Below are 15709 nucleotides of genomic sequence, written 5' to 3' on the forward strand. Positions count from 1 at the left end.
CTTAAAACAATTATAAACTCTAATAGTGTTATTATCACTTTGTCTGCAAGAAACTGGTGTGTTTATCATCGAAAGGAAAACAAAGTACAAACACCTCTAAAATGCTAACATCTTTGTTATGTTAGTAATTGTTATTCATTACTATGGAAGCTGTAATTGGAATTTTATCCAATCTCCAGTGCTTTATTACATCAGCTAAGTCTGCATCTGATTATATAAAATGAGGTTACCTTTGAAGCAATAACCTGACATTTTGCAGTGACAAGTATAATATTGCTATAATTGGAAAGAACATAAATGTTTAAGGAATACAGAGAATTGCTGAATAAAGCTAACACAAATCTATTATAAGGATTTATTTGAACCAGTGTTCATTTTTGTTCCACTTAAAACAAAATAATTCACGAGTAAAGAAAAAAAAAATCCAATGCATTTTGTTTATATTTAGTATTATAGCTCAAAACTTGAAGATAGCAGCAAATATCCACAGAAAACCCTCTCTTCTCTGGTACTTGTCTGTCACACTGGACAAGGGAGGATAAAGCCTTCATCACTGCTGTTGCTTGAGGTAAAAGAAGCAGAAATAAGAGAATGAGACAAATGTGTACTATGAGCTGGCAGACTCTGCCAGTTCAGGGACTGGACCTGGTTCACAGGCAGCTTGCAGAGTTTCTGTAGGGATGCCTTGAGCAGGGTGGGGGAGGAAGGAGGGTGAGAAAGGGGGAAGAAAAAGGAGGCAGAAATAATGAGAAAGAACTGGAAAAAATCTAGATATTTAGATCCTAACCTTTTTCTCATTTCAGCACAGCCCTGCTGCTATATATTCTGTTTTCCACACAAGTATGTGCAATAATAGGAACAGTTGAAATTAATTCCATGTCAAAAGGCACCTACATGTGAAATTTTGAAAATGTATGATCATATAGCCAGAAATCATCAGACACTTAAACGAATGTAAGACCTAAAAATAAGTACAACAAAACAATTTTGTTGAACTTTCAAGGAGGCAACTGAACTGACTGAAAACATCACGGCTATGCCACACCTCCATCACGCTGCTGTTTTCACAGTGTACTCACATTTCAGCACCTGAGTTATTTCTGATATGTAGAGAAATCAAACAAACACGGAGGCAAAAATCCTCTGTACTAACTCTTTAATGATCCCCATCTCTCACTCAAAAAAACCCAACAAAACAAAACAAACGTAAAAAACCCAAACCCCCAACTCCTACGGTAGAAATACATGAGATAGCAGCTCCTGACACGGGACGGAAGGAAGAGGCTCCACAGAAAGACCAAGGTGGCTTTGTTCAGTAAACTTTCTTGACTCTCTTAGCAAATACAAACTTGAGGCTACGTATGAAAGGTCCAGGGTACAAATTTACCTGTGTGTATCTTGTTAAAGGATTTCTACCTCTGTAAAGCTTCAGAGGCCAAAAACTATATAAAAATTAAATACCAAAGAGATAAATTAAAACTATTTTCACTATTAGCAGAAATTTTGTATTTCACATAAAATTGTATGGAAAGTGTTGAGTTTTCCACACAGAATAAAAGATTATGATTGGAAATAACAAAGCGATGACCTCTATTTTTAAGAAAGTTTTCCACTCACAGACCAAATGGTACAGAAAAAACTGCCAGGATATATGCATTGAGAACAGCATTGTACCTAAATTTTTACATATCCTGTGTTCTTAGAACTCTTATCTTTGGGAATAAGCACTAGCCTTTTGAATAGATTATACTTTCCTTCAGTAAGAAGATGCTGTTTGTGCTCCTTCAATAAATTTCAGTACCCTAGAGATAAGTTAAGTTCCACATGATGTAGTTACCATGGTAATGACCAGAATACACATTTATGCAAAGCATTTTGGTACAAAAAGGTTTCTTGATCAGCTTTAAGTTACACACAATTTTCTTTGTTTTCCCCAAATTTTTAATTTAATTTCTTTTTTTTTCTAATTGTAATCATATTTCAGATAAGATTGTATTCAGTTCTTAATTCAGTTCTATTTAAAGAAGGACACAGATATGCATGGACATTTTGATTAAACTATTAATCCTGCAATGAAAATGAATCTTTTCTGTGACATAAAGGTATTCAGGAATTTCTCTGCAGTCTGTAACACCACCGGACGTGAATATTTCTATATTTAAATATGTGATCTTTAAACATTTAGCATTAGCAAAACCCCATGCTCCCTTCACAGGTAGAAAATTTAGAGCAAGAAGTTGAACTTCCTGAGTTGAACTTGTAGGCTGCTGGCTAGTGTGGAATGGGCTTTGCCTCTCTTGCTGAAGATTTACTGCCTTACAGAAACAAATTCACAAGCTGCTTCACATATAACATTCATCAGGGAGAAGGGAGATCTTAGCCTTGCCAAAGTGTACATGGAAGCTTGTATTTCATAAACCATGTAGAGGTTTTTGGAGATGTGATTGGAGTGATCATGAAATAAAAAATAAATTCTGTCTCTCTCCATAACCTTTCTGCCTCCTGAATCTTGTGTCCACGAGTCCACTCTTCATGCTTCAACACGTTTAACTGATGATTTCATCCCCTAGCATCCATAATCTCATGGCTATCATGCTTTCCTCTAAAGTAGGAGCCACAAAACAGAAATCTTTGAGAGTACAGAATTGGTGCCTCCCACACATGGGGAGTGTTCCAGCTGCAGTTGTGTCTCCTCCTCTCTCATTCTTTACATGAAAGGAGTGAGCTTCCTTCTGCCTTTTGCAGCAAACTAATCTGAGGCCCTAACTGGGAGATGGAAGGGCTCACTGGCTGGCTCCAAGCACCTCTCTGGCAGTGTACTGCCTCTGATTTATCCCTGCTGCTCCAAAGACAACCTCTGACTTGCATGAAAGATTTCGCCGGTAAACTCAAGAGTCTGGATTCTGTAACAGCCAACATTCAGTGACACCCAGAATAAGATTCAAGGGTAATCTAAAGAATCTGTCGATTCATTCACTCAGGAAATGTGCGAAGATGCAATCAACTCTTCTAGACCAGCACTCTAACATCAGGGGTTTTTGTAAATCTTAAAGACTGCAGAGCACACACGCAAGTGAAAGGTCTATACAAAATCCTCTCTGAAACAGATATGCAGGTTTAAAAGGGAATTTTAGATATTTAGATTACACATAAAAATAAATGTCTGAGCATTTCTGAAAAGACTTTTTTTTGGTGTCACTGTTTCGCCTTGAAGGGGATTTGAAGGTTCTTCCAGCTATCACAGAATATGGGCCCATTTCCATAGCATTAATTCCTGATGTTTAAAACGAAGCTGTAACTACTCATTTAGAGACAGAAGGTGATCCAAATGAAGCTAATTTAGAACCACACTTTTTGGCTAAATTTGAATAAAAGTTTACTTAGCCTATTATTTCACATTGATAAGTATGCTGAATTTTTTGTGGAAGTTTTAGGGATAATTACAATAGGAAAGGTGGTGGTTGACTGGCTTTTATACAACATTTCAGTGATTAGGACAAAAAAATACTTGCACTTGGAATCTTTCCCTATGCACTTGGGAAATAAAAAGTGAAAATTGCATGGCTGCAGGTTGAATTTCAGCAAACTTAGCACAAGCACTGTGCTCTGAATTTTAGCAGAATGAAGGATACCAGTGGAATGGCAACTGATGGTATTACACTTGTGGTATAACAAATATTTTAGCGTTGTTTGAAGCAGTAACATTTTCACAAATATATTGTAAGCCCCAATATCAGGGCTTTGGCACATTGGATACTAAATCACAGAGTAATCGTCTCAGGGTTATCACAGGACACAGGCACTGGGACTCAGAATTTTGAAAACCTTGCTGTCAGGAAGCAAGAAAGGATCTGTGGCTGGGTACGATGTTCTCAAAATTAACAGCTTTTCAGACTCTATTACCAGCTATTGGAGCCTTGTCTCAGATTGTTTGGACTATTTCATCCACTAGCACTGTCTAATTACATCAGGAAATAGAGGATAGTCTTTGTCTTGTGTCACTTGTATCTTTCCTATATTGTAACTACTGGAGATATTGTCTGTTGATGTAGCATATTATCAGGTAAATAAATGACCTTATGAAAGTGGGTAGCAGACATATAGGGATGGTTCAATTCAATTTCTCTAAGTGTGCACATTTCTCAGCAGCTCAGGCTCTGGTCCTATCCCACAGCAAGAGACAGATGCCACTGATAATGCACTTTATTAAGATACCCCTGTAGTTTATGTACTACTTATAGAAGGCTATTAATAACACATTTATCTCAATCAATTTTTCATTATAGCTGTTAATACCACGTTGCTACCATGCAAGCTGCAAAGTAAATAATCAGACAACGACTGAAACAACAGATGGTCATTTGTGACCATGTAATTACATGGCCATGGCTGCCCTACAAACTAATCTGCTACTATCACTTGCAAACTGCAGACAAGGACAATGGGAAGTGATATTTCAATTTGCTAGAACTTACAAATTAATTATGACACAATACACTAGATATTGTGAGATATTTCTCTCAAAATAATCGAGTGGACAACTGTGCTATTTAAATGAGTATCATGCAATACACTTAGGTAGACTTCACACGTAGAGCTTCACAGTGCTTACAGACCCACACGTGCTGTTTACTGATGGTCATGCACAAGGATCCACAAAAGGCTTCCAAAGCACTTCACTGAATACTAGAGTGATAACTCTTACACTAATTATGCAAGCTTTGCAGTGACTCTGCTGTTGCCTCCTGACTCTTGCTATTCACACCCATTCAAGCAAATCAGAACTGGGTTAGTGACAGGCAAAAAATCCAGGAGAACATTGGCCAAAGTGCTTTACTACAGGAAAATACCAAAAACATTCATGAGGCCTGGTGCACTTCTACAAAGTCTGAGAGGAAGAAATATTCAAGGCAAACAAATTGCAACAAGCTTCCATCAGACATTACAGAAGATGACTGAAATTACTCTTTTTGAACAGACTCAGCCTTAATACTTCAGAGCAGCTGAATCCAGCCCTGTCTGTGCAGCTCACCACACTATTGCCCCCAAAATGCTGTGGCAGGAGATGTGAAACAGTCCAGCAGTGCAACCAAAGGTTCCTAAATCACAAGTATGCTGGCCTGCTGTGTCTCCTTAGAGATCCCCCAGTGAAGCCAGGGCCACCCTCAGGCAAACAGCGTATGTGTTACAAAAGTGAGGCAGTAACTTTAGTCACACACATTCATTCCAAAGTACAGCAAGGACAGAAGTATTCCGGATTCATAGTTTTCAACTGTCCTGTACAGCAGAGAAATATAAAGATTTTCAAGGCTTTTCCTCAAAAGAAACCCAACAAGAATGAGGCAATCTGAGCCTCATGGAAGTTAATGCATTGATCACCTTCTTAGAGAAACTCCTGTGACAACCAAACACTGAACATTCCCAGTGCTGGCCTCTAAAAGATATGCTTATAAAATAGTTTATTTTTTAAAACTTAGGATCCAGGAACAATAGAAGAAAAGAAGGATAACTGCCAATATTATGTTAAAAACTCATTTGCAAGTTTCAATTCTGTTAGTAAGAATTACAAAAACAGATACTTACAGCTTGACATATAATTGGATATTTAATGCGATTGATTCCGCCAGCAAAAACAGCAAATGTGAGAGCAGTATGGAAACAAAAGTTGAGAAGCATGTGCCATCCTTTTCTGCTTATTCGGATTGTGCTGTCGGAAAAAAACACATTTTAAAACTAAAACCCCAACATATTTATTATGAAAATTACTACTTGGGAAAAAAACAAGGAATTTGATAGAATAAAATTCTCAGATTCTTGAATACCTAGGTAACAATCTATCCATAGGACAGAGTCTGACCTATACAGCATTGAAATAAATGATAAAAAGGTAAAATAAATGGTAAAAATCATAAAAGTCTACTGCTTTAGTTTCCTCCACCAAATCAAGCATTTAAAATAGAGTACTAAAAGCAAAAAGCTTATTGCATAGCTTCACATATGCAGACCTTTAACAAGACATCTCTAAAGGATTAAATGGAAGCGGAAGATCAGAAGACATTGCACTAACTTCACGTAATTAATATTTAGCAGTTTCTACACTACAATACATTCCTACTCTTTTAAATTGCTAATGGTCTTTAACCAAAAGTATGTAGTTAAAATGGCATTTATATAAATTTTTCATATCAAAGAAAACACAAGTTTTCTAAACACAGAATTTAGAAGACTAAGAAAGTTTCTTTTATCCAGTGATAGTTACCAGTCCTACAACTAAACTTGGTCTCAAAAGCCAATATGGCAAGTGTAACTGACCAAAGTTACTCGACTGGAATTTGCCAGAAAGCAATTTGATTGTGTTCACAGTTTTATATTCAATTGTTGAATTAGAAATCTTAGGAAAGTGTGCAGAAAATTTAAATATATGTGTCAGAAAAACCCAGGAACAGCTTAAGAAAGACTGACAAGCTTTGTTTTGATTTCTCTGGTGTACATCACATTGCTGCTGTTATTACCTAACAGTAATTCAAATAATTTAATTTATCGTTATCTTTATAAAAATTCAAGTGCCTCAGTGTCATGCTCACCATTTAATACATGCTCAAAATGGAATTCTTACCTGTGATGGACAATGTAGGTGATAATGGAAGCAAACAGGCACAACAACATAACTGCAGTACATGCATAAACCACAGGGTGCAGAAACTCCCCTGGGTACTGGGGGAAAGACAGCACTGTCTTAAAATCCTATGGAAAGAGCAAAATGATTTAACATTGTTAGGCATGTGTGAAACTGAGACTTCATTCCAATATGTCCTGTCATTTCTAGCTGTTCCCTTTCAAGGGCAGGAAAAAAAAGAAGATAAACTTTTAATGTAGATAAAGTTCATGAATTTGCAATAACAGACTGCTCCTTCCTCATCTGCATACAGTTTGCTAGACGGAAACTAACCTTTTTGTGCAAGCAGATGTATCTTAATTTTGAAAAAAAAGGTCTGAAAAAATACACAGACTATTACATGTTCCCTGCATTAGCAATATCTGGTCCTTCTGATAACATGAAACTTTATAAGTGTATTCTACTAAGATATTAAGCAGAAAGTTTCAAATCAGCACAAAGACCTCTAAATTGCATATATATGGCTGCAGAAGAGCCACTCAAAGAAAAAAATAACAAAAAACCATGAGAATACACCCAAATTATTGACTGACTCAAATATAATTACCAGTTGATAAAAACTCCTGTAACCCAGTGACCTTCACACTTAGCTGGAAATACTCTACTCCCTACAGTAATTCAAAAGTAACTTGGACAGTTATATTAACAGCAGAGTAAAGATCCATGTGCTCCTTTTGGACAGGTTAGTGCCTAGTGACACAATTCTTCACGAAAAACATAGTGAAGAACTATCGATATCTTTGAAAAATTAACCTTATCAAATTCCCATTCTAAATTACACATTTAGGAGGGCTAAATTGGGAGGTGTGATGGATGGGAAGCAAAAGGAGCCCATTATATAAACCAGAATGTCTTCAGACTATCTGAATTAAAGCAAACATTACATTCCATGTAATGCATTAAGCCACATTTACTTGTGGCACTACATTTCTGCACACTAAAAATTATACACAAAACCTATCACCTGAGTGCAAACACAGTGTCATCTACATGCCAGTCCCCCTGTGCAGTGAGACTAACTCTGCACATAGAAATGAATACATATCCCAGCAGCAAAAGCTAAAATCTGAAATAGCACCGAATATGACAATCCAGCAAACTCTAACATTTAAATATTGGCAAACATTTAAAAGACTTTTTTCTTATTTGGCAGCTTTAGGTTCCCTTAGAAGAAGATTCAATGCATTATTCTCCAGAGGTGAACTCTCCCCTTAGGAAACTGGGACTGTAATGCTAATACCTCTGTTTAATTGCATTTGCATGCAGAGAGCTGATTTCTAGCACCATTATTTATGAATATGAACTTGTCCACGTACAAGCAGATAATGTTCATGAGTATATGCAATTACTAAATTGGGAGAATTTAGTTTACCTTCTAAAATGATCCTCCACTGATGCCCTAGTAGTTAATATTTTCCTTCATTATTAGCTTTAAAGTTTGTAAGATTGATTATACCAGTTTCTCCAAGTGCATATGAATGTCAGTTCTAAATAGAACAGCTCACAACATATATAAAAAGGACCATCAAAATGAAAAAAATAACTTATGAACAAAATGCCAACTATATGTTATCACATCCCATTTCTCTTCAGGTACTTCCTCAGCTTGCATGTTAAACCTGTCCCTCACACAAGTCTTCTCTCTGCCCCGCCCAGTTCACCAAGACCCAGGTTGAGAGGTGGAGTCACTTCTCATGGAGGAACTCAGTTTATCCTGTCTCATCTAGAGGTGTCAGTTCTTGCTACTCTTCCCTCAATCACAAATGGAAAAGAGGAGGAATAGAATTCTGTCTTTTGATGTGCAAGACTTCAATATGACGGACCTGGGCTCTTAAGGCTGCCCCCTCTTTGTTCTCTTTCAGTTTGCATGAATAAAAAACACTGATACCATGACTTCATAACTATCAAATAATTCTTTAAGAGTCTGTTGGTTCAGAACTGTCTCTGAATGTCCACTCAAACACCCTTTTCACCCTGATCAGCTTTTTCTCCCATGTTTTTATTTGCATCATCTCACCATTAATTCTTTTACAGAGTAAGTCTCTCAAGGTAGATGAATGAGCATGCACCAGGAATGTTCAGTACAATTTTAGCTCAAATTATGAGTAGTAATGCAAACTGGACAGTTTAAACAGAAATACTCTGCTGAAAATGTTAAAGCAATTACTTCTAGCTCTTCCTGACGTAATTATATTTTCATATACTAATAGTACACTTTGGCATAATTTTAGGTACACATTTAATTTCTCTGCATTCAGAAATGTGTTACAGTAGTAACACAGTAGTATATTCTACTACACAGTAGTAGCACTACAGTTGTTTAAAGAAATAAGCAAGTTGGATAACACTGTGAAAAGTTAAAGCTGTGAAAAAGGAAGCACAGTGAAGCTACACATTTATGCAGAAAAAAAAAAAAAGAAAGCAATTTTACTTGAGTACCATCACTATGTACAAAAGAAGTAGTTTTAATAGTGTAAATGCAAGGTTCAACCTCTCCCTATGTTTGATCATCAGTATAAAAGCAAATGCCATGTGTCCTAGAGGAATTCTTCTGCCTGCAGAAGAATGAAGAACAATCAACATCTTACAGCTAATTCCATTTTTAAATATAAGTTTTATCTCTTATTTAACCTTTTACAGTAAATAAATTGTAAAATTTTAAGTAAGAAAATGCATTAATGCTAAAGTAGAATATCCTTTTTAAAAGTTTTGTATATTGAAAACTGATTTCATTATAGGTATAAAACAGATGTATCTTGTCGGCTCTCTGATGATAATTAAATCTTATTGATCTATCAACTTCCCTTGAGTAATCTTCTGAGGAAGACAACATGCAGAAAAGAAGCATTTTTTAAATGCTGTATGCAAAGCAGTATTGTATGTTACATTTTAAAAAGTTAAGTTTGATTTTATTTCCTAGAGGAGATTCAAATCATGATGATATTGAAAAATCACAGGAATTATCCCAGGAAAATGAATACTTTCAAGACTTTGACCATTACAAACTGGTGTCTACAACTACAAGGCCTGTTAGCGGCTGTCTAATGAGAAACTGTCATTCATTCAAGCTTTTAAGATGGTGTGAAACAAACCAAGACAGTGGTGAACACTTGTGGCACATGAGGTGAATCCCATATTGGGCCACATTTCCAAGACCACACAGCGCAGAGGGAAGGAAATGATTATTCCCTTCTATTCACCACTTATGAGCCCAAATTTCAACTACTGTGTCCAGTTTTGGGCACTTCAGCACAAGAATGAAATTGCTGAATTGAAAGAAGCCCAGTAGAAGCCACCAAGAAAATAAAATGTCCCAAGGCCTGGATTCTAGGCCTTTAATTTCCATCTATCTTCCAAGAGTTGGCATATTTTACTGAGCTTTACAATCTGAATCCATTTACCTGCTGGCTGAAGTTGTACCACAATGAATGCAAGATCCATTAAGCCAACAGAAAGGAAAACAAACAGAAAGAGCTTGAGCCAGAGACCTGATTTGTGATAAAATCATTGCCTTTTGGAGGAGACAAGCTGGATTTCTGAGCCCAGTACCAAGCCAGTTTATGCTTTTTACAGAGCAAATAATACATATTATTAAATGCAATTTAATAAAATGTACGTGGAAGGAAAAAGAAATAAAAAGCATATCTTGCTCTTAAGAGTACTCTAATTCCAATTTTTTGTGCAAAAGAATGACAGTCAGGAATATTCTTTAAAAAGCATCCTTTTCTGGGGGCTGGACTCAATACTCTCCATATGGGCTAAGCATTCTCTGATGAGAATGAGCATCACATGAGCAGTGAGCAGTACATGCCAGCTGAGGACTGGAGTGAAGAGCATGTGCCTCCTTGCACGCTCTTCACACTGGGAAACATCTACACAAGTGCAGAGGAATCTAATTCCAGGGAATTTTGCAGTTCCCACTACAAAAATGTTAATTTTATACATAGCAGGTAAATTTTCTGGATCACTTTCAATCTTTGGGACATAAACTCTGCTAAGGTCTAACCTGTAGGAGTTTAAACTTGAAAAAGACTTGAAATGTTCATTCTTGGACCTCTTCTTATAAGCAGTCTGATTTTTCAAAGTACAGAACAATGTTTCCACAGCCTGTTATGAGAAAACCCTGTGTTCTCCATGGGGAAGATGTCAAATACTGTAATTATGCCAACCTTCTAAATGACATCTCTGTAACACTTCCTGACTCATGAATTAATTTCTCAAAGGCTTAGACAGGCTGCTTAATCTGGAGACGACCTGAAAGATGGAAGTTTGGAGTTCTGTTTTCAGAACTGAACTTTATGAACAGGCTTAAGAAATTCCAAAACCGTCTCCAGTAACAATGAAAATGTTGAAAAAGTAGCTCTTTTTGTACGCTATTGGAAAGACTTCAAAGATTGGGAGAATGCTTGCGAAGCCACAAGAGAAGAATGCCCTAACTCTTACTGTGAGCCATTCTGAGTATCCTACCTCTTCTCAGTTTTTCATTCACGTGGTTTTCCAAGGTTTGCTTCCAGAACAGTTTCAAATATGCTCTGGCTGTGTCAGCTCAGTCTCCTCAGCCTTAATTATCTCATATATGCATCTGCTGAATGTTTGCTACTTTTGAAAATGATTATTCCTTACGCACATAAACCAAACCCAAAAATCCAACAAACCACACACCTATGCTGGCTGGAATAATACGACAAATTGTGACAAAACAGGAAAGGAGTTGCTTATGATTTTATGTTGATTTAACCTACTTTTAGGATTACAATTAGAAGTGCTAAGAATATTTATTAATCCATTTTACATTAATTGGGAAGTATCATACTTAGATTTAAGAATTTTATTTGTGTTTATTTAGCAGATTTGAGGAAATTACTATTGACAAAGCAGTCTAAGGGGGGGAAAGGAAATGCTGTATACAATTACAGTAATATCCATCACTATTGAATTCCTATTGTGTTCTAAGAAAAATGAAAGGAAGAACGGAGGACAATGTATGCCAAAAGATATTCAGGAAATTTTGAAATGCATTGTTGCTACTGGATATTTTTGTCATCTCCTGAAGAGTTATTACTCAGATATAGAGGTCTCTGGATTGGCCATAACATACACATATGTCATCCTGAAAAATTAAAATCTGATATACAGCTCTGTTCACACAAGAGCATAAATACACAGTATTTAAGAAGCAAATACCTATCATTAGATATAACAAAGCTTCAAAGTATATAAATTAATGATTTTACTCTAAAATAGAAAGTCATATTGCAGAGTTCAGGACCCTAGAGGGCTTTGGACACCTCCAAAAGAAACTAGAATGTAACCAACTCTCTTCCTCCTATAGATAACAGAAGAAAAGACAAAATAGAGAGCTGGTCTAAACACACAGTACATGAAATAAAAGGCAGGAATATAATGTGCAAAGTAGTTCACAGTATTTTACTCTCATCTCCAGGACATAGCGCTCAAAACATGACCAGAAAAACAATGCTCTATTATGTCTGACTGTATCATTTTACTTTTATTTGCCAGCCCAACCCAGAGCAAAGTGAAAGTGTGAGACCACGTGAGGGAAGGAGCTTGTACCTCCTTTCCAACCCAACCTCCAAACTATACTTTCTCTCTCACTGACATCACTCAAACAACTGTCACAGAGAGAAATCAAATGGCTCTACATGACTCCTCTCACTTGAAGTATGCTCATGCTTATTAATTATCAATCATAGTTGATAAATCCTTGATTGCTGCTTTTCTAAAAAAAGTACTCTAGAAAACCTCAACTTTAACCCTTTTAAGTTATATAGACATAACCAACTTCTATGAAAGCACCTTAGGAAACTTTGTCTTACTATTTAAAAATGTGGCAAATCAGAATATGTGCTGTATTAACTATAAAATGGACAGTCGGATTGACTGAGGCCTCTGTTTCCACTTAATTTACAGCAGGATGTACACGATTCTGATGGTACTGTAAAGCTTTAGTGCTGTTTTTTAGTTTACAAATACTACCTCAGTTTTCTGCAATTGCCCCAAACCATAATAGTCAACTACAAATTTTTGTTGTTTAACAGATTAGAGAATTACAGATTAATGACATGTATCATGATATTGTAGCTAATTTCATTAGCTACACACCATATGCCAGGTATTTTGAATTTGCTGATGGTTTTTCTGTATTTTAAAATATATTATGCATTTAGATATGAATTGTTAAGATGCACAGAGGCACTTTATACAGTTCATTTTATAAAATAATAACGATGCAGAACAATGAAGTATTTGCCATTTCTTGTATGAGAAATGGACTGCCCAGAAAAGCATAGCTTTTATCAAATAAAATAATCCTTGACTTTACGTCACAATATAGTGATTAAGAAATAATACTTGAATGAAAATGTTTGGACAGAATGAAGCTACAAAAATTTTCCATTATCTGAGAAAGATAATGGTTGGAAAATGAATTTGTGTATGTGCACATCTGTATATTTTAAAATTACTTGTCGTCCTTTTCCTTAAAAGTTAGTGTGAAACGTGAGCTAAGAAACATATCCCATTGTTTGCTACCACGGGAATGGCAAAGCAAGGGTGAGTCTAAGATTCTACTTTCTTGTCTTGCACAGATAAAATTGGAAGATGCACACATGAAATAAAGCAAAGTCAAATTCTCATAACCAAACAAACACAAGGCCTAGAGCAGAATTGCACAACAGATACAAAAGCTCCAGCAAAAAGTGCCTCAGTCGCCTTCACAGGTGTAGAAAACCCCATCTCCTACCTCTTACCAGAGATAAACCAAAAATCAATCTGCAGCCCTTGTGCCAGTATTCAACTTTCCAAACAAAAAGAAATGATGGAATTGGTTGCTTGCAAACAGTTAATTAACATTTAGTAACTACTTTAAGTTTAAAAACAACAGGCTGAACTCAAGCAGTTGAAGAAGGAGGAAGCCATTTTGGGTGTGGCACCTGCAAAGTCAACAGGTGCTTTCTTTAATTAATTTAGAAAAACATCCTCAAATCAAAATTATGATTCACATTCTAGGAAACAAGAGGCTGGAGGGAAAGGGAACTCACAGAAGCTGTAGAAAATGAGGTGTATTTGATGTCATCAAATCTGAGGAACAGCTCTTAAATTCTGAACAATTCTATAATTGGTGAAAATACGTTCAACTAAGTGTCAGGGAAATCAGTTCTTACGAAGTGGACGATAATATCTGCATTTAACTCGTGGGCACCACAGCTTTGTGCTATGATTGGCTGCCATCTGGGCTCCATCTGACAGCAGCAGATTGGTATTCTCTGCACACGTCCTCGCAATTCCTGTCGCCTGTGTTTGCTGTCCCTTACACATACACACAATACATTATTTACTCAACTATAAACATTTCTGTAATGTACACAAGCAGCATCTACAGTGCAATCGCATCAGCATTCAAGAGCAATCTAGTATTAATAGGACACAGGTCTAATCTTTTTACAACTGGTTTATAATAAATATTTTTAAGGGTGCAAACATTTTCTAAAGCTTAGAAACCTTTCAGTTTCCTGTTCACTTTCCTTTAGTCCCTGAATAATAACAGTTCATTATTGTATGCATAATATTTTTGCTTTCATGAAGATAACTTTCTGTTAAGCAGGTTAGTTAAATAACTGCAATGGGAACTGTAAGTGTGACTGAGAGCAGAGCACAGCAGCTGATGTGTTAGCACTGCACAGGAATATTTTCCTTCACAAACAGCAATTTCATAAGTAGGCTACCGGCACTGGCGTACAAAGCAAAACTCCTACAGAATCAACAAGGACAGCTCTGTCCATACTTAAAAGAGCAGGAGATGTTATTCCTCTCCATTTATTAAATGATTCAACATTGCGGTATGCCTGCAACTAATTAGTATGATCAACACAGTGCAGGGCAGGAACAAAAGCAGACCAGCCTCTGAGATGTGCTGATGTAAAAGCACACAGGAGTATACATTTTTAAACCCTGTCCTATAATTTATAACCATGATGTACTAATCATTCCTTGATGTAACTTTATAAGACTGAAGTTAATGTCATTTCTGATTAGGCCTGTCTCAGGATATTAAAACTGACCACCAGGTCCATTCACTTACTAGCAGTTAAGTAACTTACTTTCTTTTAGACTGTTTTACACTAAACATTATAAAAACCCAGAAGGTCAGCTACTGACAAGTCAGAATGAAACAGATGCCCATAAAAAGAACATAAATGTATGGCAAAAGAGAGGGAGAGAAAAATATAGGTATATTTGCTAAGTCATATACTTACCATTAGCACTGCAAAGTTACTGAAGTGTGTACTCTGAATGGTGGTAATATTGCCTGTAGAACTAATTATGTGGCACCCTTCTCCCCACCAGCCTCCATGTCCATCTAGAAGGTCAAAATCCCAGAAGGCTGCAATGGGGTCTATACCCCGTGCAAAGTGCCTCAATCCTATAGTAAGAGGGCTGGTGAGGTTTCCAAAACTGCACCCATCTGCAAAAGGAACAAACTGAATCAGAGAGACGGAGTGGAAAACGCTTTAGTGACGAATGCTCTGTAAAGAAATCGGATACACTAAACTATGAGGGAAAAAAAGCCACCGGACATAAAATCTTAATGACCAAAATCAAAGGTAGTGCTCACATCGGAGAAGTGTGCAATGGCAGAAATAAATCTGAACATTTCAATCGCATATTGTGCCAAAATGATCTAATCATTCCTCACAAAAGAGACCTTTTTTATTGTTTCAGATTCTTCAGTTACGACCAGTATTACACTATTGCCCATGTAACTGCAGAAATGGCTCAGTTTCACGGCATGATTAACAGCTGAGACAATTCTGCACTTTGAAAGTCACATTCAAACATTTAAAAATGTTAATAGAAATGAAAGCACTATCGAGTATCGGACAAAATTAGTAAAATTGCATGGGTGAATAATTAATCAAAATAATGACTCACTAGCACATATAATGTATGTTATTTAGACAAAAGTCTGTTACAACACCTGCTTTGCATCCATCGTATCAGCAAGTATCCTGC

At 36.5% G+C, this 15709-nt stretch overlaps 1 protein-coding gene across 3 annotated transcripts in view; it reads right to left on the minus strand.

Moving 5' to 3' along the window:
- The window catches only part of ADGRA1 (adhesion G protein-coupled receptor A1), a 255015-nt gene that overhangs the window by 33155 nt on the left and 206151 nt on the right, over positions 1 to 15709 (minus strand). For all 3 annotated transcript variants that reach the window (XM_040071081.1, XM_040071080.2, XM_058421513.1), the window contains 3 exons: positions 14953 to 15161; positions 6617 to 6744; positions 5584 to 5707 (listed from right to left, as the gene is read on the minus strand). In XM_040071081.1, coding sequence (XP_039927015.1) covers positions 5584 to 5707; positions 6617 to 6744; positions 14953 to 15161 — 461 coding nt within the window. The remainder of the gene's footprint in view (positions 1 to 5583; positions 5708 to 6616; positions 6745 to 14952; positions 15162 to 15709) is intronic.

Source organism: Hirundo rustica, chromosome 8, assembly GCF_015227805.2.
Source record: "Hirundo rustica isolate bHirRus1 chromosome 8, bHirRus1.pri.v3, whole genome shotgun sequence".
NCBI lineage: Eukaryota > Metazoa > Chordata > Aves > Passeriformes > Hirundinidae > Hirundo > Hirundo rustica.